The sequence below is a fragment of the Hippopotamus amphibius genome, chromosome 9 (assembly GCF_030028045.1).
Source record: "Hippopotamus amphibius kiboko isolate mHipAmp2 chromosome 9, mHipAmp2.hap2, whole genome shotgun sequence".
Classification (NCBI taxonomy): domain Eukaryota; kingdom Metazoa; phylum Chordata; class Mammalia; order Artiodactyla; family Hippopotamidae; genus Hippopotamus; species Hippopotamus amphibius.
The window spans coordinates 114,448,729-114,473,769 of NC_080194.1; the positions used below are offsets into that span (position 1 = coordinate 114,448,729).

The following is a 25,041-nucleotide window of genomic DNA, read 5'->3' on the forward strand; positions in this document are numbered from 1 at the left end:
GGGGACTGTAATTGATCTCCCATCACATTTCTGTCAGCGGGAGGTATAGCGGGAGGGCTAAGTGGGAACCGTGGTGTTCAAAGTCAGAGAACATTAACCTGCGGGTAACTCTGGGCCTCATTAGCAACTGGGCCTTCTGATGTTTCCCTTCCACAGACAGAGTCCCTGGGAGAAAGGCTGCCGGGAAGCTGCCGAGGGCTGACCCAAGGCATCCTGGGCAAACCTCCAAGTACCAGGCCAGCAGGACGGCGTCTGCTGTACCTGCCCATCACAGGTGGTAATCGAGATGGCAGAGCAAGAATCAGGGCACCTGGGCACGACCGTTATCCCACCGCGTTCTCTCCAAGCCCTGGGAGGTGAGTACTCCGTGTTGCCAAAAGAAGACCAGAGTCCAGCAAAGGTGTGGTTTGCCCCAGCAGTGCAGTGAGGATTTAAACCTAAGTTTTTAACTCATTCCCTCATTCTGTCTTAGTCTGGATTCCCCCAGGAGCAGACCCTGAGGCAAGGCAAGTGTAAGGAACTGATTCAGACAGCGAAGGAAAACCAGTTGGAGCATAGGGAAGTGAGAGGAGGAAAGGCATTCCGTAAGGAGTGTGTTACCAAGCTAGGCACGCCTGTGAGCTCCACGCCACCAGGGAAGCTGGGAGCCAGTGCGGGACACATCTCAGGGTGACTCCACTTCCAGGACCAGGGAGCTGGGGTATCTATATCCCAGTTCCCATCAGTGGCAGTTCAGGGCTGCTCCTGGGGGCTCAATCCCCTGCCAGTTTGGGCCTACGGCAGGGGAGGCAAACTGGACTCGGAGGCCAGGAAGCAAATCCTCCATCGGAGAAACGCGTGTGCTGGCAGTGGGAAGAGCAGCGAGCGTGGACCAAGGTGGGAGGGGCAAGGGACCGGGGGAGGCACCAAGGGCATCTGCTGCACACTTGCTCAACAAACACTGCACACGGGGGCGCCTGGCCCACCAGATCCCAACTCTGTGCTAGGAGGGGAGGCAAACAAGTAACACTGCCAAGAAAAAAAATCAAGTGGGGGGATAATCTCGATGAAGAAAATATGAGAGAGTTATTAACAGGGAAGGACAGTTTTAGAATGGATGGTCAGAGAAGGCCTCTCTTAGGAGGTAAATTCTAACTCCTAACATGGGCGCTTTCTCCAGCTTTAACCTAACACAGATCCACCCACCCTCAGGGAGATGCTGGACTGCCCTCAGAAGTAACTCTGATTTAATAAGTTATCGTCTTGAAAAGGAACTCCTTTTTTTAAAAAACGGTTTGTTTATTTATTTACTTATTTGTTTTTGGCTGCATTGGCTCTTTGTTGCTGTGCGCGGGCTTTCTCTGGTTGAGGTGAGAGGGGGCTCCTCTTTGTTGCGGTGCGCGGGCTTCTCAGTGCGGTGGCTTCTCTTGTTGTGGAGCACGGGCTCTGGGAGCATGGGCTTCAGTAGTTGCGGCACGCAGGCTCAGTAGTTGTGGCTTGAGGGCTCTAGAGTGTAGGCTCAGTAGCTGTGGCGCACGGGCTTAGTTGCTCCAAGGCATGTGGGATCTTCCTGGCCCAGGGATCGAACCCGTGTCCCCTGCATTGGCAGTCGGATTCTTAGCCACTGCACCACCAGGGAAGTCCAGGAACAAACTCTTGATACAACAGTTTGGATGGGTGTCAAGGGCATTATACCGAGTAAAAAAAAAGTCAGTCTTAAAAAGGTTGTATATAGTATGATTCCATGTATATAGCATTCTTGAAACAACAAAAAGTACAGAGAACAGATTGGTGGCTGCCCGTGTTAGGGACAGGTGTGGGGAGGGGTGGCTATTGAGGGTCGCATGAGGGAATTCCTTTGAGGTAATGGAACTGTTCTGTATCTTGGTGTGGTGGTGGTTCTACGAATCTACATGTGACAAAATTGAAAAGAACTTACACACACATACACATACAAGTGTATTAAGGTCCGCACATTATACTAATGTCAGTTTCCTAGGTTTGATAATGTACTAGGGCCACATGGGATGTTACCATTGGGGAAAGCTGGGCAAAGGCACATGGGACCTCTCTATATGTTTTTAAAAATTGAGATATAATTCACATACATAAAATCACCATTTTAAAGTGTACGAATCAGTGTTTTTTTTTTTAGTATATTCACAAGGTTGTGCAACCATCACCACACCATCCTTTTCCAGCATATTTTTGTCACCCCCAAAAGAAACCCTGTACTGTATACTCTCCATCCCCACATTCCCCGAGTCCCTGGCAACCACTAGTCTACTTTCTGTCTCTATGGATTTGTTGATTCTGGACATTTCACATAAATGCTATCATACAATATATGGTCTTTTATGTCTGACTTCCGTTGTTCAGCATAATGTGTCCAAGTTTATCCATGTTGTCGCATGTGTCGGTACTTCGCTCCTTTTTATGACTGAATAATACTCCATTGTAGGGATGGACCACATCTTGTTTATCTGTTCATCAGTTGATGGTCATTGGGTTGTTTCCACCTTTCGGCCGTTATGAATAATACTGCTATGAACATTCGGGTACAAATTTTTGCGTGAACATATGTTTTCAATTCTCTTGGGTATACACCTAGGAGGGAAATTGCTAGGTCATGTGGTAACTCTACATTTAACTTTTTAAGGAACTGCCAAGCGATTTTACAGAATGGCTTTTACATTTTACTTTTACGTTCCCACTGGCAAAGTATGATGATTCCAATTTTTCCATATGTTGTTCACCAATACTTGCTATTTCTGTTTCCTTTTTCTTTTTTTTTAATGATAACATTCTAATGGGTATGAAGTATATGTCTTTATGGTTTTGATTTACATTTCCCTAATGGCTAATGATGTTGAGCATCTTTTCATGCGCTTTTTGGTCATTTGTATATCTTCTTTGGAGAAATGTCTATTCAAAGTACTTTGGCCATATTTTTGTTGGGTTGTTTGTCTTTTTGTTGTTGAGTCTGAGTTCTTTTATTTATATATTCTGGATATAAGACCCTTTTCAGATACATGATTTGCAAATATTTTCTCCTTTTTTGGTAGGTTATCTTTTTACTTTCTTGATAATGTTCTTTGAAGCAAAAATGTTTAAAAATTTTTGTTTGTTTAAAAATTTTGCTGAGGTCTGATTTATCCTTTTTTTTTTTCCTTCTGTTGTTTATACTTTGGATGTCATATCTAAAACTCCATTGAAAAATTCCAGGCTGTGAAGATTTAAGCCTATGTTTTCTTCTAAGAGTTTTATAGCCTTAACACTACAAATGTTTCAAGGTATTTGGTCCATTGAGTTAGTTTTTGTACATGGTGTGAGGTAGGAGTCCAATTTCATTCTTTTGCATGTGGAAATCCAGTTGTTTCAATACCATCTGTTGAAAAGAAACTATTCTTTCCTCATCAAATGGTATTGGAATCCTTGTTAAAAATCAATTGACTATAGATGTATGAATCTATTTCTGGACTCTCAATTCCATTCCATTGATCTATATGTCCATCCTCATGCCAGAACCACACTGTCTTGATACCTGTGCCTTGTTAGTAAGTTTTGAAATCGGGAAGTGTGAGTCCTCCAACTTTGTTTTTTTCCAACATTGTTTTGGCTCTTCTGGGTTTTTTGAACTTCCATATACACTTTAGGACCAGCTTGTCAGTTTCCACAAAAAAGGCAGTTGGAATTTTGACAGGATTACACTGAATCTGTAGATAATTTGGAAGCACTGCCATATCAATGGTATTGTCTTCCAATCCATGAACACAGATATCTTTAAAAAAAATTTTTTTTATTTATTTATTTTTTGGCCATGTTGGATCTTCGTCGCTGCTCTCAGGCTTCTTCTAGTTGCAGAGAGCAGGAGCTACTCTTCACTGCGGTGCGTGGGCTTCTCACTGTGGTGCTTCTCACTTCTCTTGTTGCGGAGCATGGGCTCTAGGCGCACAGGCTCAGTAGTTGTGGCATGTGGGCTCTAGAGTGCAGACTCAGTAGCTGTGGTGCACGGGCTTAGTTGCTCTGCAGCATGTGGGATCTTCCCAGACCAGGGCTCGAACCCGTGTCCCCTGCATTGGCAGGCAGATTCTTAACCAATGTGCTACCAGGGATGTCCCCACAGATATCTTTTTATCTTTCATTATTTAGGTCTTCTTTTATTTCTGTCAACAATATTTTGTACTTTTCAGTGTACAAGTGTTTCACTTATTTGGTGAAATCTATTCTTAAGTATTTTATTCTTAAATAGCATCAAACCATTATAAACGGAAAATTTTCTTAATTTCCTTTTCAGATGGTTCATTGCTAGTATATAGAAATACAACTGATTTTTGTATATTAATCTTTTATCCTATAAGCTTGCTGAACTTGATTTTAGCTTTACCAGTAGTTTTTGTGGATTCTTTAAGATTTTCAGCATATAAGATAACACCTGCAAATATAGTTTATTTATTTCTTCCTTTCCAAGCTCTCACTTCATTTTCTAGCCTAACTTCCTTGGGTAGAATCTCCAGTACAACGTTGAACAGAAGTGATGAAAGCAGGCATCCTTGCCCCATTCCTGATCTTAGAGGGAAAGCTTTCAGTCTTTCACCATTCGGTATGATGTTAGCTGTGGGTTTTCATAGATGCCCTTTATCAGACTGAGGCTGTTTCCTTCTAGTCCTAGTTTATTGATGTTTTTATTATGAAAGAATGTTGAATTGTACCAAATGCCTTTTTCTGTGTCTATTAAGACGTCATGTGGTTATTTCCTCCTTATTCTATTAATATGTCGTATTCTATTAATTTTCGTATGTTGAACAAACTTTGCATTCCTAGGATAAACTCTCTAGATCTTGATATACAAATCCTTTTATAAACTGCTAGCTTTGATTTGCTAATGTTTTGTTGAGGATTTTTACATCTATATTCATAAGGGTACTGGTCTGGAGTTTTATCGTGAGGGCTTTGTCTGGTTTTGGTATCAGGGTAATACTGGACTCAGAATGAGTTGGGAAGTGTTTTTTTCTCCTCTATATTTTAGAACAGTTTGTAAAGGATTGGTGCTAATTCTTTATATATTTGGTAAGATTCATCAGTGAAGCCATGTGGGCCCGGGCTTTTCTTTGTAGGAAGTTTTTTTATTAATTACTAATTCAATCTCTTTTCTTGCTATGGGTCTATCAGATTTTCTATTTCTTCTTGAGTCACTTTTGGTAATTTATATCTTTCTAGGAATTTGTCCATTTCACCTAGGATATCTAATTTGTTGGCATACAAATGTTCATAATATTCCCTTGTAATCCTTTTATTTCTGTAAGTTTGGTAGTAATAGCCCCCTTTTCATTCCTGATTTTAGTAATTTGAATATTTCCCCCCCTTTTCCCTTTTTTCTTTTTAAAAAATAAACAAATTTATTTATTTACTTTATTTATTTATTGACTGTGTTAGGTCTTCATTGCTGTGCACGAGCTTTCTCTAGTTGTGGACAGTGGGGGCTACTCTTCATTGTGGTATGTGGGCTTCTCATTGCAGTGGCTTCTCTTGTTGCAGAGCACTGGCTCTAAGCACGTGGGCTTCAGTAGTTGTGGCATGCTGGCTCAGTAGTTGTGGCTCGTGGGCTCTAGAGCACAGGCTCAGTAGTTGTGGCGCACGGGCTTAGTTGCTCCACGGCAGGTGGGATCTTCCCGGAGTAGGGCTCGAACCCGTGTCCCCTGCATTGCCAGGAGGACTCTTAACAACGGTGCCACCAAGGAAGTCCCCCCTTCTTTTTTTCTTGTGCAGTCTAGCTAAAGGTTTGTTCATTTTGTTGATTCTTTTAAAAAAACAACTTTTGGCTTTGTTGATTTTTCTCTATTGTTCTCTTCTCCACTTTTTTTTTTTACAATTTCCTGTGAATCTATAATTATTTCCCCCCAAAAGTTCAAAAATGTATTATTTTATAGTGTGATATAGGGGATATAGTGTGAATAGGTCAGATAAGAACTTACAGGCTGATGGGAGGAGACAGATCAGAAACAAGTGAATAAGATCATTCTTTAGCGAAAAGTGGTCTCAGGAAAATGAGAAAAGCTGATGTGATAGAGACTTGGGTGGGGAGGGAACAGGACTCCTCCAGATTGTAGTCAGGGAAGGTCTTGCTTAGAAAGTGACACCTGAGCTGAAATCCGAGTAAGGAGAAAGGACGGAGCCATTGGGAGGAGGGCTGTTCTGGGCAGAGGAGGCAGCAGGGGCCGAACCCAGAGGTGAGAGTGAGCTTGGCAGGTCCGAGGAGCAGAAGGGAGCCCTGTAGCTGCTGGGGCCTGGAGTGGGAGGCAGGCAGAGAGGGAGCTGTTCACGGACAGCCTCTTGGGCCATTGGAGAGGCATCATCTTCCCCAGAAAGTCACGGCATGGGTTTTAAGAAGAGGAGGGCTACAAGCTGCATTTGTAAAAGATCCCTTTGGATACAGAATGGAAAATGGAGTGGATGGGGGCAAGAATGGAATAACGGAATGAGAGGGGAGGCCATTTAATAGTTCCAGTGAGAGGGACCAGCTGATCAGGCTTGGGAGGAACCAATGGAAATGGAGAGAAGGGGCCAGATCAGGGCTCCGTGCTGGAGGTGGGATCAATAGGGCTTGCTGATGTGCTGGAAGCGGGGGGATGGCGTGGGGCAATCAAGGAAGACTCTTTAGTGGTCGGTTGGCAGCTGAGCAGACGGTGATGCTATTTACTGAGCAAAGGATGCTGGGGGAGGAAGAGAGGTGGGCGTGCCCAGGGGACCAACACTCGGGTTTCAGGTCTCTGAAGTCTGAGAGGTCGAGCAGACGCTGACATTCAGGTCAGGAACTTGGAAGCAGGCTGGGCTGGGCATATAAATTTGGTGTCACCTTGAAGCCGTGGGCCTGGGGGCAGGGGCCAATGAGAGAGATGGGGTGGGCAGGGCAGGGAGGAGGGTTTGCACCAAACATGGGGCTCTTGTGCAGCCCTCCACATGCCCCCCATTCACTTCCACTGAAGCAACTTCTCTTTCACACCCAGACTCTGCTTTCAGGTACCTTCTGTTCAGCTTTCAGCTCAGCCCCACCACTCCACAGCAGTGTGGCCTGAGTGAGCCACTCATCCTCCCTGAGACTTGGTTTTCTCATTTATCAAGTAGGGAAAGTCATCCTGAAGTTCATGTGAGGATTCAATGAGGGATGTCCGAGACCCTGGCTGGCACACCGTGGGTCTTTAATAAACCCTAGTGAAACTGGATGGTTCTGAGAGGCAGTGTGTTCTGGTGGCCCCAGGCCTGGTACATAGGACAACTATCAGAGAGACCCCAGGGCAGGGCAGCAGGGGAAATCCAGCCCCTCCACAGCTGGGCCCCAAGATCCAGCAGCCCAGGGTGAGACAGCTGCCTCGTGGCCCCACCTCAGGGCCCCAAATCAAAAACACCCCAAACCCATCAAAACCCTGGACCAAAGTCCTCACTGCTGTCACATGGCAAAGCTCATCAGCCGCTGCTAAACCGAGGAAAGGGGACAGCAATCATCAGAATTGGTCCCCATCAAATCCAACGATGCTTTTTATCGCTCCTGGTATGCTCTGTTGTGTACAGCAGGCTTCCAAAATGCCACTGTTTTGTGCACAAGGGGGACAGGAGAGGTTTAGCGAGGGCCAGTCCAAGTCCTAGTGGCATGTACGGGAGCCTACAGACTCAAAGCAGGAAGCAGAGCAGGGAACACAAGGCCAGAGCATCCAAGTGGCCGGGACCTACGGGACCTGTTTCTTTCAAGGTCACATAGCTGCTGATCTTTAAGCGGGATCAGACATCACCCCATCCAACCCTGTGGACAGGCGGTGTTTCCTGCTATCTCACATCTACCCTGCCTTTCTTTCAGTAAAAACCATGAATTTCTTCAAGGAAAATTCCCTCCCTGCCCCGCTGGGGCATCTTGGTGGAACTGGCACCAAGGTGCCTGGTCCTTCCAGCCAGGTTGGTCCATCAGCCTTCATTTCCTGGGACAGGATATCTCCAGCAGAATGACAACAGGACAAACCAACTAACCTGCCAATCAACCAACAAACACTGCATCCTCCAAAAAAGAAGACCAGACTCTTGGTATTCGTGCACCCTGGGATGCCACCCAGAACCCCAAGCTGCCCATGGGGCCTGTCCTATTCTGGCCTGGGTAACAGTGAATATGCCAGCTACTCAAAAGACTTGCAACAAATTTCTTTTCAAAAATTTGCTAAAGCGAGCGAGACTCAGTTTCTTCTGCTGGCAAAATAAGAATCATACGAATTATCCAGGCCCTCCACTCCCGCTCTACAGGGGGCAGAAAAAACCGACTCTCAGAGAAGGCAGGTAAGATGCCCAAGGCTACAGAGTCAAGACCAGAACCCGGGACTCTAGAAGCGGGGATTCTGAAGCCGTCTTGTTCTTTAAACGGGAATAATATTTACTTTGCAGTGGTATTACTACTACGGTGACAAGTAACAATGTAAACAGAAACAGCTGATGCTTTGGAGCCCTTTTGAAGAATGAGGCCGTGGTGCTGAGTTCTTTATATTTACATTTGATCCTTACAATATCGTGTCAAGCTATTATTATCCCCATTTCACAGTTGAGGAAACCAAAGTAGATGTTAGGTGAGTCGCCCACGGTCATGAAACCATAAGTGATTAAGCTTTAAACCCAGGCCTTTCTGCTCCTCAGGCCTGTGCACTGTTATGTTTAAAGAAGATGATACACATGAAGCACTTAGCACCTTGCCTGGCACAAGGCAAGAACTGAACATGTGGCAACTGTTTTCATTGTCAATGCTTTTTAAAAAATTAATAATTTGTCCTTTGGAACAGAAAATACGTGTACATGGCAGGAAATTTAAAAGGTGCAAAAAAGCACCCAAGGGAAAGTCTTCCTACCACCGCTGTCCCTTGCTCAGTCAGTTCCCTGACCCAGAGGCAACCTCCGTTCCCCATTTCTCGGGGCCCCTCCCAGAGGCCACGGCGACCGACACTGAAGCACACAGCAGAGGAAAGATGTCGCTGATGGGAGGTCTGTCTCCGCTTAGCTCATAGGCTCCTGTGTCCAACTTGCAAGTGGCAGGAAGACACAATGCCAGTGCTTTTCTTTTTTTAAACTGTGAGATATTTGAAAGGAGGTGATGTTCCACGTTTGCTAGGTGCGTACTCCATGCCCCAGGGAAGCAGGACCCTGAGAGGGTGCGGGGGCCCTGGGCCAGGCTGCAGGGGGTGCATTTGCACTCCCCCACCAACCGACCTTCCAGTGTGTGACCTTGGCCAAGTCAATGCCCTTGTCCAAGCCTTAGTTTTCTCATCTACAAAACGAGGGCGCTGCCCTCAATGACCACCTCCCAGGTTCCGAGTTTGGTGGTGATGGTGATAAACTGCAACATAGATAAAGGGGTGAATGGGCTTCTCTTTGTCCCCCTGACCCTCATAAGAACCCCCTACAGAGCAGGGATCTGGGAAAGAGCTCAGGGTAGGGGGTAGTGTTGGAGGCCTCTCCTGTACCTTGCCCTCAGGCTCCTCCCCACTCTGCCCAAATGAATGGCTGTGAACGATTACATCATCCTTTCCTTCCTCGCCCTCCCCCAAACCACACTTTGACTGTGGACTTATCACGGGCAGAAAAAATGCATCAAAACACGAGGCCAAGGCTCACGCAAGGCCGCCTCCACTTACAGCTGAGTTCCTGTTGACCAGGTGGCCCAGGTCCCCGGGTGTGTCCGTGTTCCGGATATCCACGTCATGAGGCGACACATAAAGCTTTGTGTTGTTCAGGTCAAAGAACTCAACTTCCGTGAGACCCACCCACGATGTGTTGCCCCAGTTGGACAGGATTTCCATGGTCACGTAGATGGCATCTTTGATCTCTTCTGCTTTTGGTCCCGATTTGTCCTTGAGGAGGAGAAAAGCAATGCCAAAGGATGAAAACACGACAGGTGGAATCCAGCTCTACCACTAAACAATAAGGTATTGAACCTCTCAGTGCCTCGGTTTCCCCCCGTACAATGAGGATAAGAATAGGACCCGTTACAGATGGTTGTCATGGAGATTAAATGAGTTCATATTTGTAAGGCATTTAAAACATAGTTGCTATGGGAGTTCCCTGGTGGTCCAGTGGCGAGGACTTGGTGCTTTCACTGCTGGGGCCCAGGTTCGATCCCTGGTCAGGGAACTAGGATCCCGCAAGCTGTGCTGTGCAGCCAAAAAAAAAAAAAGTTACTGTGAACCCTGGCACTTAGCATTTTCTGTAAGAGTCTGCAAATAACAAAAAATGTTTAAAAGGCATCAGATTCTGCCTGAACACGTACTTTCCTCACCCATTACCAAGGGTTCATGTCCTATAGGCATGTCACAACTTCTGCTGAATTGGGCTGGTGTTACGGGCAAAATTGCATTCTCCGCCCCACCCCCCAAATTCAGATACTGAAGCCCAAACCCTAGTAGCTCAGAAGCAGACTCTGTTTGGAGATAGGGCCTTTAAAGATGTAACTAGGTTAAAATAAGGCCGTTAGGGAGGCCTAATCCGTTCTGACTGATGTCCTTACAAGAGGACATGTGGACACCTAGAGAGACAGCACGGATGGGCAGGCACGAAGCAAAGGCCATGTGGGGACACAGTGAGAAGGTGGCCGTCTGCAAGCCAACGAGAGGCCTCAGGAGGAGCCCAGCCTGCCAACACCTTGATCTTGGATTAGCTTCCAGAACTGTGAGGAAAGAAGTCTCTGTTGTTTAAGCCGCCCAGTCTGCGGTACTCGGTTGTGACAGCCCAGCAGACAGCCTATCTAACACAGTAGATAATGCAGGACCCTGGACAAGTCAGTTGACATCCCTCTGGCTGGTTGGAGACCAGGAGATGACACCATCGATCTGACAATCCTGTCCTGGAGATTAACCGGGATACGCACCCGCGGAAGAGCCGGTCAGCAGTCCTGGCCTGCGTGCACTCTGTAAGTGGCCATTTCCGCCCATTTCTCTCCTCCATTGATTTTAATGCCTGCCTCCTCCGCGGGTAGGCTGTCTGGCCTGAGGGGGCGTGAATGCCATCAATCAATGGCCACGCCGGGGAATGGCTTCCCGAGGCCCCTTCGGTCTGCGACTGCAGTGCCGGTCGCCACGGATCAGCCGCTCAGAAAATGGTACCTTCCCCGCACGCACATGCCCTCTCTTAATTAGCACCGTAATCTGCGATGGTTCTGTGAGCAGGAGCTGAGCAAATGAACAGCAACTGTTCCCTACTTATTTTTTTAATTAATAGCCAGCGAGACGTGCTGGCGCTCTCAGCGTGTGTTTGGATGAGCCTTGATTGCCAGGTGATGGGATGGGGACGCAGAGGGAGGGAGGTCAGCTCCCAGCTCCCGGAAGGAACGCAGGGGCTGTTTTTATGAGCAGACCCCATGGCTTCCTCCTCCTCTGCCGCGGGGCCGTGTGGGGCCCGGGCCAAGCCCTCTGCTGCACTGGGCCTGAGTCCCAGGCTGGCAGGCCGGTGATAAACCTCCACTGGCCTGGCTCAAGGCACAGGGCTCGGGAGGTTAATGAACGTGTGCTTGGGAGGCGCGTTCTGCTGCCAGGTGAACCCCGTGGGAGGCGTGAGGATGCGGCGCTGGTCACCGTGGTTGTTGGCCGTCGGGAGGAGCCCAGATGGGAGGCGAGCTGCCTCGCAGAGAAGCTGCTGGATCTCACGCCCAGTGCAATCTAAAATGTGCAAGTTCCTGCAGTGGGGTTTCTAAATAAAGAAGCTGAAGGGTCTATTAACTAAGGAAGTGTCACAACTTGTCAGTGTTGCAACCCGATGGCTAGTCCTGCTCAATTTAGGACGGAGGGGTCTGAGGCAAACATTAGCTGGGAAGTTTCTGGTCCCTGGCATTCACAGCCCCGCTCTCAACAAGACCACCCACTTTTCCTTTGGTGAAGTCACCCCTTCTCCTTTCTCAGCCATGAGATACAGGGGGATGGACCCTTTCCTACCCCAAGGAGGAGCTAAACTGGTCCAGTTGATCAGTGGGTCCTGTCTCCTGGGCCACCTGGAGGGAGTGGCTCAATGATGGGTACCTGACCCAGCCTCACATCTGTGTGTAGATAACTGCTCTTTTCTCCTGACTGCGAAGTCTGAGGGTATGAGGGTGAGAGGTGGGAATCACTCTAGCTATTGAGGGATCACAGGGAGAGAGTAGAGCTGGGACTGGGCACTGAGGTGGGGATGGTACTCAAAGACACAGCTGACACAGTGGAGACACAATGTGAGCTTCTGGATCAAGCCCTACCTGATCCCGACTGTGGCATTCATTACAAAGAAATTTGTCATTTTTCTTCTCTTTGTCGTATAAGTCAGTTTGCCCTGGGTTTTCTGTCTCCTATAACATAAGGTGACTTGATCCATCCAGGCTCTTTTTAACGTGGCTAAAGTGTCACCACACTTAGGATCTTCACAGCAAAGAAAGCAACTATGCCATACAGGGGGGGAACAAATCTTTGCTTTCCTTAGATTCTTCTAGATGGCATATTTCCTGGTTCCTCCTTGCCTCCTGCCAGGCACTGAGCCACCCACCCTCACAGACCTTTCCTGTTCCAGCTGCACAATGGCCTGTGGGCTGCAGATTATTTACCCAGTTTGACAGCCACACACTCCCAGGACCAGAGAGCTTCATAGGCTTGTCTAAAGTCACACAACCTCTAAAGGATGGTGCCAGACTGCACGTCAGAATTCCAGCCCCTGGGCTGGAGCAGGGTTCTTTCTGCTGTCATATGAGCTTTACATGTGGCTTTGGGAGAGCCTCCTGGTAAGTCCCCATTAGTCAATCACAGGACATGTGGCCACTGTACCAAACAGTTATAAGAAAGGCTTGGGTAAAGGAACGGGTGAGAGGATGTGCTGGACACACACCTTTTGACCCAAAAGAGAAAAGTATCACCCGTTATCCCTCCACCCTGATGCCACCGTTCATGTCTCAGCTTCACTGATGTGCTCACAGGTCTCTATCTTTGCCCAGTCACTGCAATCATATTGGGCTCGATGAACATCACCTTTTACAGTAAACTTTATATCCTTAACATTTTCTATTTGCATAATCTCCATATGCAAATTTCCATCCTTTTACACGACTACATTGTGCAGGTATCACACCTTCCTTTTTCTTTTCTTTTTTTTTAAACTTCTTTTTTTTAATTCATTGGCTGCGTTGGGTCTTCATTGCTGCACTTGGGCTTTCTCTAGCTGTGGCGAGCAGGGGCTACTCTTCATTGCAGTGCACAGGCTTCTTATTGTGGTGGTTTCTCTTGTTGTGGAGCATGGGCTCTAGGCTCGCGGGCTTCAGTAGTTGCAGTGCGTGGGCTCACTAGTTGTGGCGCACGGGCTTAGTTGCTCCTCAGAATATGGGATCTTCCCAGACCAGGGCTTGAACCCATGTCCCCTGCATTGGCAGGCAGATTCTTAACCACTGCGCCACCAGGGAAGCCCTATCATACTTTCCTGATTAACTCTATTATTGTGAGACATTCATGTTATTTCTGTTTCTTTTTCTCTCACTTTTTGCTACTTCCAATAATTTTGCAGTACACATTTCCGTGCCTATAGTTTTTTATTTCTGTTGATTGATTTCTTCAGGGTAAGGAAGTGGGATCGTCGGGCTGGAAGACACAAGTATTTCTAAGGCTCTTCTTAAGTCCAGCCTTTCTGCTTTTCAAAAGCTTTCCATCAATTTCTATTGCTGCCAGCAGTGTAAGACTGCCGATTTTACTGTAACTTTGCCAGTACTAGAGGTTATCATCAAAAATAATTTGTTAACTCAGATATCAGGGAGTTCCTAGGTGGCGCAGTGGTTAAGAATCTGCCTGCCAGTGCAGGGGACATGAGTTTGATCCCTGCCCCAAGAAGATACCACATGCTGCAGAGCAACTAAGCCTGTGCACCACAACTATTGAGCCTGCACTCTAGAGTCCGTGAGCCACAACTATTGAGCTCATGTGCCGCAACCACTGAAGCCCATGCACCTAGAGCCCATGCTCTGCAACATGAGAAGCCACCGCAATGCGGAGCCTGTGCACCACAATGAAGAGCAGCCCCCGCTCGCTGCAACTAGAGAAAGCCTGTGTGCAGCAACGAAGACCCCACACAGCCAATAAAAAAATAAATAAATTTTAAAAAATTAAAAAAAAAAGATATCCAATGGGATGCTAAGGTTGCTCTAATTTGCATTTCTTGATTACTGGTGATGTTGGGTATTTTTCTATGGGCTTATATACTATTTATATTTCCTCTTGTGTTGACAGGTTTCTGTCTGCTGAAACTTTGTGCTCCATTACATGGATGTCTGTGTGCTGGGGAGGAGGCAGGTTGGAGACTGGGGCAGAAAGATGCTAAATTCACCACTGTCAGAGCAGTTCCCGCCAAATAGAAATGATGGTACTGAGGGGTCCTTCCGCCCTCAGCCTTCAGGTGAGACATGAATGCCTTTGGAAATCCTCGTAAGTCAAGGTTCTCACCTCTGGGTCCAGCACTTGCTCCTCAGTGGGTGAAACAACCTGGCTGAGATGGGCGGAGTCATTTTCGATGGCCTGGAGGACTTGCAGAAGCTTCTGCTGTTGTCTGAAATGTGATTTTGTTTTAGCAAAGAGGTACCATACTTACTTTTCTATTTCAGAGAGAAATAACAATTTGAGAAGAAAATACTCACACCACTCAGACAGATCAAAAGCACACATGAGCTGGTTTTCTCCTTTTATAAATAACTGTACAATTAGCGATGAAAGAAAGGCCAAAGAAGAGAAATTGCTCAGGGCCACACAGCTAGCTGATCTCCTTAAGCTGACTGCTAACCTATAAGAGTCTAGAGCAGGGGTGCACACATACTGCCTGCAGGTCAAATGCAGCCTGCAGCCTGTTTCTATGTGGCCTGCAACCTAAGAATGGTTCTTACGTTGTTAAAGCGTTAAAACAAGCAAACAAACAAAAAGTGAAAAGCTGAAAGTATTTGCTGTCTGGCCCTTTACTGACAAAGTTTGCCAACTCCTGATCTAGAGACCTGCTTTGCACCTCTAGTTTCTGAGGACACAGGCATTCCAAACCCAGCAGTGGGTCGTCTGCAAACACACCCTCCTTGTGCTGTTTAAGGCTGGGAACCCCTGAGACCCTGAAGCACAAAGGCTCTTGAGGGTGAAGAAAGAAGCATTTGGTGATGTGTGTCGTTTGTAAATAAAACTGTATCTGATGTAAGATATGCTCATGGCCCAGCTTTTCACTCGCGGAGGAAACTTCAAATTCTGATTTACGGCCACAATGGTACACAGCTTGGTTTCCAATCGGGGGTCTGCAGACTCCTGGAGGAATGGCTAGCACTGCCTTTAGCCTATTCAGAGCTTTTCTACAAACTATCAAAGGCAAACGCCCTCTGGGTGGACACAGATTTGGTGAGTGCATAGCTCGGCCAGGAAATTCCTCCTTTATGCAGAGAAGAAGCCCACGCCCTTTCGGGGCTGATGCAGCCTCAGGCCACAGCCTCAACTTAGCCACCACTGTGCAGGCTGGATTTCAGCTGCTCTCGCCCCTCAGCCAGGGACAGGCGCTGCACCGCCTACCATGCACCCAGCTCCGCACAGCGGCCTGGGGAGTCTGATGGGGTACAAACCCGTGCTTAAAACTATTGGCTCAGCCTGGCGCATCTTTCTGAAGATCGATGTTGCCTGATGTCTAGAGGAAAGGCTTTATTTTGATAATAAAACTTGACAGTGCCAATCACTGAAGCTACGTGTGAACGGAACAGAATGCTGCATTTGAACAAACTCTAAATTGAGAAAAGAACGTTCAATGGACACTGTTTTGGGTTCTCTCTCTGCTGCGTGCGCTGCTTCTGTGGAAAGCTTTGAGGAGACTGAAGTTTTACAGGGGCTGAACCCAACTGAACAAGCCAACAGACGACTGCCTGAAAGAAATCAAGTCAATTTTGGGCTTTAGGGCTGGAGGGAGGGTGATGGGGGATGCTGTCTAAGGGAGCAGTTTTAAATGGGCTGGAATAATATAGGAAATGCAAAGAAAAATCTCAGTTAATAAGATCCTCGTGGATGCATGGCTATGGGTTGCTTGTTTTTGTTTTGAAGCTGCCTTGATAAGTACCTGCTCCCCAAAAGGCCGATTCTGTCGATGGCTTCACTGACGGCTCTGGCTCCCCCTGCCGCTCTGGCTGGCTCTTGCATGCTGGTCGCCGTGGTGATGGGAGGCAGCTGAGGGAGGATGGAAACGCTTATTAAACAGATGTCCGAGGCGACCCTCCTGGCCCAAGCCACAGCGGAGCCTCAGTCAAAGGGACACACTTTGCAGGCCATCAGCCCCGTTGCAGGAAACTGGGAACAAGAATGAGGGTGACAGCAACTGCCTGGGGCTGATTAGATCTAGAATCCCCTCACATGGTCTTTACAAAAAGGTGGGATCTCAGTTTCCTATGATCTGGGAGGTCCCAGGAAACAATCTGCTTCAATGAGCCATTGAAAAATTTCTCTCATCAAAACCTTTCCCCACCTCCAGTGAACCTCTGTTCTGTTTGCTACAAAGTAATGAGACTCCATGGAGAATTCCAGTAACACTAGACCCTTTGATTTTTAATCCTCCAAGCCTTTTCCCCTTCTTTTTCATTCATCATCTAAACTAGAAATGTGCTCTGCTCTCTATCTGCAAATAATTGTAGTCATTGGAAGCTCTGTGAATCAGGGGTCAGGTCATCCAGAAATCCTGAACTGTATAGGGTGGGCGGTATGACAAACCTGTCAGAAATATTGGCTGGTGACGGTTTAAGAGGGTGGGGAAATAATAGAAAAAGCAGGAGGGATGCAAAAAGAAAACCACTACCTTGTTCCAGGGTGCCGCCCTGCCCAGCACTCTATTTCATGAGTGCTCTTCTCTCCATCTCCCCACTGTCCACCCCCTACCTCCCCGCTGCCCTCTTCTCCTCCACGACTCTCTGGCCCCTGGATCAGGCCAGGCTCATTCCCACTTCAAAGCGTTCCCCCTGTTCCTTCCACCTGGAGTGCTGTTCCCTTGCTGGCTGGCTCCTTCTTAATCGACAGGGCTCAGCCCAAATGGGACGCCCACCAAGGGGCTTCCTAGGACCACCCCGTGGGAGGTAACCACCATCCCATACCCTGTCACTCTCTCACCCATTAGCACCTTGTATTGTCATCTCTCTCTGAAGTCACCTTGGTTATATATGGCTTTACTCAAATGCTGTCTGCAAGCTCCCTGAGGCCAGGGGCTCATCTGGTCTGACTCAGCCACCTCTGTATTCTGAGGACATGGCATAGACTTGTGCGCAAGCTAACAAAGATGTTCCCAGGTATTTTATTAATTCACATCCATATTTCCAGGGGCCATGTTGGCTGAGATTGGCCTAATTGACCTAGGTAGATATGTTTATTTATTTAGGATACTAAGAAACTCATTTTTGTGTTATCTTGTCAGGAAATAGAAATGGAACAAGGGACTGGAGTCAGCGGGCCTGGGTGAGTTCTGGTTTCCACTTGTAACCATGGGCAATGTGCTCCAGCCCAGGTCTCCTCGTCTGGGAGACAGGCAGAATGCTGATGTGCTCAGGGACCACAGTGAGGACCCACTGGGACCGTGTGGGGAAGGCCCTCAGGAGACTGCTGGGTGCTGTTGGCTGCTGTGGGAAGGGGGCTTTGTTGTTCATCTCAGGCTTTCACTGACCTCAGGGTTCTCCTCCTTCAGCAGAGTGGTCCACGACTTTGCTGGTGGTCTCTCTGTGTCCTGGAATAATGGAATCATGTGATCTGAGGTCAGGATAAAGCCATCCACTACACACTTTTCACTGATAGACACAAACGTCAGGGGCAAAGGGCCGAGCACCGGGAAATCAGACAACAAATGCTGCTTGATGATCAACCCAAAGAGCAGCCTACAACAGGGCCTTGGGAGCAACCAGCGGTGCAAACGGGGCCCTAGGTTTACAGGCAGGCAGACCTCAGCCATTTCCATGGACATGCCATGAGAAAGCCACCCTGATTCCCTGCCATCAGCCATATCTATAAAACAGGGTGGGGACTTCCCTGGTGGCACAGTGGTTAAGAACCCACCTGCCAATGCAGGGGTCATGGGTTTGATCCCTGGTCTGGTAAGATCCCACATGCTGTGGAGCAACTAAGCCCGTGTGCCACAACTACTGAGCCTGCGCTCTAGAACCTCAGAGCCACAACTACTGAAGCCCAAATGCCTAGAGCCTGTGCTCCACAACAAGAGAAGCCACCGCAGTAAGAAGCCTGCACATTGCAAAGAAGAGTAGCCCCTGTTCTCTGCAACTACAGAAATCCTGCATGCAGTACAACGCATGCAGCCAATAAAAATAAATAAATAATATATAAAAAATACCCCTCAAAAAACAGGGTGATGAAACCAGCCCTGCCTGTTTCAGGGCTCCTGGGAGCATCAAGTTAAGGTAAAAGATTTCAACAGGTGAGTCGAGGAACCCCCTTCTGAGAAAGGATGTGAACACAGGGATGTCCAAGGCCCCAGCTCCCCAAGGGCCCCTCTTCCACCCTGCCATCCAAACTCCTCAAAGTTCAAGGCTGCAGGCACCAACTCAAACATCTGTAGGGCCAGAGGGGTTTCCAGAGCAGGTGAAGCTCTGGAAGTGTTGAGGACTGCAGAGGCTGGAAGAGCTCTGGGAAAGGGGGTCTTTCCAGAGAAGCCAGAGCTGGTTGCTTGCACCATTCTGTCTCTGACCCACCAATCTGCAACCCTAGTTGAAGGCATTTAGGGTTTGCAGGGAAATTAGCAAGGATTGGAGGCATGTTACCATCTGACTTAGGCTTAGGAAATAAAAGATGGAAAGGAGGTGGAGGACATGGGGACTTTGACAGGTCAGTGAGCAGCTGTACATCAGGCAGTGGACACGCTGATTAGTCTGAGGTCAGGGATGCCTCCACTGCTCTCTCTCCTCACCACCTGTTCTTTGCAAACACCGCTCAGACACCGCCTGGTCCCCGAGTAGCCTGAGTCCTCCTCCATCCTTTACCTCCCCCTGGAACGCACCTGCGGTGGGCTGGTGGGGGTCTCAGCCTTTCTGCTGAGGATTGCCCTCTGCAGGGCCTCATTCTCCACCTGGATGGCTCTGAGCACGGCCGTGGCGTCTTCCTCTCGGTCCTCAGCCTCACGCACAGGTTTTCGGGTTGCTGATAGGGGTCTCTCTCGGCGGCTTCCAGGTCCTGGGGGCAGAAAATAGGGGGTGCTCCTTTAGATTGCCATTGCATTCTTGGAGGGCAGCGCCAAATCGATTAGACTCAAGTTGAGGAACGTTCTATAAAACCACTGGCCCGTACTCTCCAAAAATGTCAAGGTCAGAAAAGACAAAGATAGCCTGGAGAGCTGCCCCAGATGAAAGGGGACAGGGCAGACCAGGCAGCTGAATGCAATGGCGATCCTGAGGCCGCATCCTGGGTGGGCAAACAATGCCGTAAAGAACAGTATTGTAGCAAGTGGAGAAATCCAAGTAGAGTCTGTGGCTTGGATAATAGTATTGTATTAATGCTAAACGTCCTGAATTTCATACATAAGTGCACTGTGGCAATGTAAAATGAACACCCTTGTTCTTAGGAGATACAGATTGCAGTATTCAAGGTAAAGTGGGATGATGTCTACAATTTAATCTCAAATGATTTAAAACCACGCACACACTGAGCAAATACAAAGCAATTGCAGCAAAATGTTAACAACTGGTGGACTTGGAGGAATGGGAGTGTCATTTGTATCATCCTTGCAACTTGCCTTTACATCTAAAATAGGGATACATTTTACAAATCAGCCCTCCAATGAAGGGCCTATAAGGAATAATACCTAATGTTGTAGAAAAGGACGGGCGTTTAGGAATAGTTTTGCATGGGTAATGAGAATTACAAAGAAATTACACATCACTGAAGGAAAAAAAGGATTGCAAAGCTGTAGTCAATTCTGGAAGTTCTAATGAGTGGAACATGGATTTTATAAAGTGGTATCCAAAAAGTACCCAACAAAACTGGCTGAAAAAAAAACCACATTATGGTACATTCACCCAATGGAATACGACACAGCTGTAGAAAGGAAGGCACTCTAAAACATCTCCAGATAAATGTGGTGCTTCATAACCACCTGGGGAATGGGTGGGGTTGCAGATGAAATTGGCCATCAACTGACTATCGCCAAGGCTGGGTAATGAACGTGGAGGGTTACGATAACGTCCTCTCAATTACTTATGTTTGGATTCTTTCTCTGTTTAAAAAAAAAAAAATCTCCATTTAAAAATAGAACTGCTCAAAATGTTTCCATTGGGATGTTTAAAGAGGCTTTAACCTACTGAACCTCATTCCCTTGGCAAATATTTATTGAGTGCCATGCTGCCAGGCTCTGTTCTTAGCACTGGGGACACAGCAGTGACCGGACGGATCAAGACCCCTGCCCTTGTGGAGAGAGGCATTAGCCAGAGAAACAATAAATAGTCTAGAATGTTCCATATCGGAAAATGATATGGAAAAACAAGAAAAGCAGAGCAGGGTAGTGGACATGCCGAGTGCAGGGCGGCAGGGTGGGGCCTCGCGGAGCATCAGGGAACTAGCGCAGAGTGAGAGGCCTGAGAAGGGGAGGGGAGGGCGAGGTCATGCAGGACCTCGGAGGACACTGTGAGGCCATTACTCAGAGAGAAATGGGGAGCCACTGAAGGCTTTAGAGCAGGGGACCTGATCTGACTGAGGCACTGAGTGGAGAACAGAATGAAGGGAGGTGAGGGGGAAAGTAGAGAGGCCAGTTAGGGCTCCTGCAGCTGTCCAGTGGAGGCAGGACACAGAGTGTGGTCAATTTCTGCATGTATGCAGCAGACAGAGCCAACAGGAGATCCTGACGGAGTAGATGTGGCTGGTACAGAAAGAGAAGAGTCAAGGATGACTCCAAGGTTTTGGTTTGAGGAAGCGGACAATGGGGTTGCTTTCAGCTGAGCTGGGGAGAGCTGTGGGAGGAGCAGGTTTGGAAGCGAAGACCAGGGGCAGCTTGGAGCCCAGAGATGTGATTTTGGCATCAGGGTGGAGCTGTGGAGTTGGCCTGTACACACACACAGTGTGGAGTCGGGGAGGGAGGTCTGGGCTAGAGGTGTGGATTCAACGTAGGCAGCTGGGTTGTATCATCTAACAAAAGTATCGAAGATTGACATTAACGCTGGCCTATAACCAACTGGGAATTGACATCTATGACTTCTCTGTGGTAATATACATACATACATATATATATATATATATATATAGAGAGAGAGAGAGAGAGAGAGAGAGAGAGAGAGGGCATGGTGCAAAGGCTTGTTAAAAACCAGCAACCTTCCCTCCTCATGACCTCAGTAAACAGGCACCATTGATTATTAGAGATTCAGTTGGAGCCCTTTACCCTGATGCTATGTTCTGTTAGAATTTGCATCTGAATGAGAGTTCAAGTAGCAACACAGAGAATGGCATCAGGCAGGAGAGGCAAAGAAAAACACGGCAGCTCTACTGGGCTGGTTTCCAGCATAGCCAGGTACTGGGTTAATGGAAAAGCTAAGCTAAAATGAGGGGACATCAATTTGTGCCACACATCCAGGAGAGGGGCTCGGAATGTGAATGCCCAGGGACGGGGCAGGTACTCTGAGTGAGTGAGACTGAATTGGGGGGAGCCAGGGGGTGAATGGGGGGGGGAAGGGGAGAGGAGGGGTGAGGGGAGCTAAGCACCAGCCGCAGCCAAAGCCTGCCACGTAATCGGGCTGTGCTTCTAGGGTTGCCATTTTTTTTCCCCAAGAAAAGCTAGAATCTGAAATTTATATGAAATCCCCCTGAATTTTATTTGTTCATAAAATACTCCAGTTTTTAAGAAATGAGAAAGCCAACAGAACGTCTGGTCTAATACAGGCCATGGCAAGTCCAAGCCACTCCCCCAGGAAAGTCAAGGGCACCCAAAGGGAGCCTTGCTTGCCTTCAGATGCCTGGCTGGCCTGGGCGATAATGGCAGTGGGTCATTCTCTGACTTTGATGGGCTCCTGCCATTGCTCCAGAGCTGCTCCTGGGGACAGAGAGTAAAGTGCTGCCAGCAATGTGACCGGGGATTCCGGGCTCCCCAGTCAAGGTTGCTTTAACTCTGTTTTCCTTTCTTATTAGCTCCTCGGCCTGCTCTGCAACTCGAGGGATGAGAAGGTGAGAGCTGGAAGAAGCTGATGGAGATAGGGATCCTCATTGCTACGGAAACACGGTGGGTGCAAGGGGTGTGGTGAGGCCCCTGGGATCTTCCTCACGCAGGTCCCTGAAGCGGCTGGGAGGACAGGAAAAGGGAGTGAAAGGAAAGAAGTGGCCTTGAACCGCTCTGGAGCTGGAACTGAGGAATCCTGAAGACCAACACATCCTCACCCCAAGGGAAGCCGAATTGGAAATGGGTTCCCTGCGAAGCACAGGCATTGACACAGGCTCTCGACTGTCACTACCCTGTGGGACGAGATGCTGGTCTGGGTGCCGGGGTACAGATGTGGGTGGGGCAGGCACACCCCTGTCCTCACAGACCTCACGCTCACGGGGCAGAGACAGACATGGATCAGGCAGGTGCACACAGGACACGGCAGCAGCCGGTGACAAGTGCTGGGGAGAAAAACCAAGTGGGGTAAAGACCAGGGGTGACGGGAGGGGAGGGACGCTATTTCAGACACTCGGTCAGGGAAGGTGACATCTGAGTGGAAACCTGAAGGCGGTGAGCTTTGTCAATACCCACATGGGGAGGCTGTTTCAGGCCAAGGGAGCAGCAGGTGTCAAGGCCCTGCAGTGGGTGGAGCTTGGCACAGGGAGGAAGGGAAGGGGGGGGCTGGCCTGGGGGAGCGAGGGGAAGCCTGGGGGGCAGTGGGGGTGGAGAGGTCTCCTGGGACCCTGAGGCCACCTAAGCCCCAGGGGCCTCCTGCTACTTCAGGATGCCACGCCCACCTTGTGTGCTGCTACACCCTAGCTCCCGGCATCATGGCTGTTCTCAAATGCATGGATGGAAGATGATTTCAACCCCGAATCTTGTCAATCTCAGTATTTGCAAATATCCTTAAAACATATCATTTCCTCCTCCATCGGCAGTAAAGCAGAGCTGAGAAATTCAAGGCTCCTTCAGATCCTCAAGAAGATCCTATAGATAAGGGCCAAAGATCTTGTGCACAGCTCAACAAATGCTCCAGCCCTCCGACACTGGGGGTGCGAACCCCAGCATCGGTGCCAGGCTCGGGCAGCGCCGGGATAAGCAGAACCCGAGATTCCTAAGCTCCTTCTGTGTTTCCTGCCTAGAGTACTTAAAAGTCTGTCAAAAAAGGGGCCCCAGCATGGTGACCCTTGCCTTTTTTTTAAAAGTTAATTTTAACTTTTTTTTTTTTTGGGCTGTTATGGGTCTTTGTTGCTGTGCGTGGGCTTTCTCTAGTTGCGGCAGGTGGGGTCTACTCTTCGTTGTGGCACGGGCTTCTCACTGCAGTGGCTTCTCGTTGCACGGGCTTTAGGTGTGCAAGCTTCAGTAGTCGTGGCTTTCGGGCTCTAGAGCGCAAGTTCAGTGGTTGTGGCGCACAGGCTTAGTTGCGCCTCGGCATGTGGGGCCCTCCTGGACCAGGGATCCAACCCAAGTCCCTGCATTGGCAGGTGGATTCTTAACCACTGCGCCACCAGGGAAGTCCTGATCCTTGCCTTTTTACTGCCACTATGTGGGCAAGAGCCCCATCCTCTCGTGCCTCAGTGGTCTGGGGCTGGGGTAGAGCAGCGTGCCCGAGATAACTACCTGTTCTTGGCCACTGCAACCCTACGCTCACCTCTTCTTGGAAAAAGATAATCGAGAAGACATTTTCTTCCAGAGCGGTCCAGCTCTGTTTGCACAAACCCTTCTGCCCCAAGCGTCTTTCATCTGGGAGGGAAAGCTCCTGTGACAACACGATTGTCGGGTCCTGCCTCAGCCCTTTGAGTCATATTATGCTAAGAAGATGCTTTTAAAAATTAAATCAGCCTTTCTCCCAGTGAAGGTCAACACCGCAGCTCCACCACCAGAGCTCTCCCCACCCATGACTTCCCAGAAACACGTGTAAACGGTGCCCGCGTCCTTCTGGATCACATGCCCGCTGCCTGACTATGTAGACGGTGTGTTTCCTCATTGCACACGAGGTCACCGCCTTTTGACTCCACTGGAAGTTCTCCTTGCTCGCTTGGGTGAGCCGTTTCTGCTTGGCCTGAGCACCATGTGAGGGTGGATTTATTCTCATCACAGATTTGGAGAAGGGTGGATTTATTCACACAGTAAATCGGTGCCACCAGCAAAAGCCAAATGGCACATTTTAATTTATCCCAAACTGCTCTTTTCTGGTTGGAAACCACTCCTCTTCTGTTAACTTCACTTTCTCTTCGCTTCACTAGAACCTGGCTTTCATCTCTCTTGCAGGGAAACAAAAGAGAGTATCAGTTCAGGAGATTTACCATGAACGCAGCACATGTCACAAAGATGTGAGGACATGGGGGCTATCCGGTTGGCTCACCAGCCAGGCTGCTTCTTCTCATTCACCAGCTGTGACTCGAAAAGCCCAAATTCAGAGTTTCAGCAAAACGACCCCTTCCCACATGCAAGGGGCCCTTGAGGTCACGTGGGAATCCACTGAAAAGGCAAACGTTACATCTGAGAATCACAAGGGTCTAACGTAGAGCTCATAGGTCGGCAGCCTGAAGGCTGAAGCCAGCCTGCAGATTGTGTTGTGTGGCTTTTTTTTTTTTTTAAATTGGAAACAGATGCTAAGTTTAAAGAAAAAAAAGAGGAAAGCCACCTGAAAATTGGAATTCCTCGTGTCTCTTGAAAAGTCCTATGATCTAGCAGCCGTCGCCGGCATTCCCACGTGGCAATCGTGAGCTGGGGCGCAGCACCCCCTGTAGACGAGGCATTGGTGGTGGTCACGTGCCTGTCAGGCTGGAAACTATGCATGATTTGTGTGGTGAAAGGTCAGGGAAGCAGCTGACTTAGCCCTGTTTTGTCTTGAGCTGCCCACACACCCTCTGAAATCCAGTCAGGAGGGAGAAGGGGGTTGCCGGCTGGGACAACAGCTTA

At 48.4% G+C, this 25,041-nt stretch overlaps 1 protein-coding gene across 7 annotated transcripts in view; it reads right to left on the reverse strand.

Moving 5' to 3' along the window:
- Nucleotides 1-25,041, reverse strand: part of KATNIP (katanin interacting protein) — a 203,098-nt gene that overhangs the window by 69,649 nt on the left and 108,408 nt on the right. For all 7 annotated transcript variants that reach the window (XM_057749980.1, XM_057749981.1, XM_057749982.1 and 4 more), the window contains 5 exons: nt 18,997-19,169; nt 17,656-17,715; nt 16,072-16,178; nt 14,445-14,547; nt 9,642-9,857 (listed from right to left, as the gene is read on the reverse strand). In XM_057749980.1, coding sequence (XP_057605963.1) covers nt 9,642-9,857; nt 14,445-14,547; nt 16,072-16,178; nt 17,656-17,715; nt 18,997-19,169 — 659 coding nt within the window. The remainder of the gene's footprint in view (nt 1-9,641; nt 9,858-14,444; nt 14,548-16,071; nt 16,179-17,655; nt 17,716-18,996; nt 19,170-25,041) is intronic.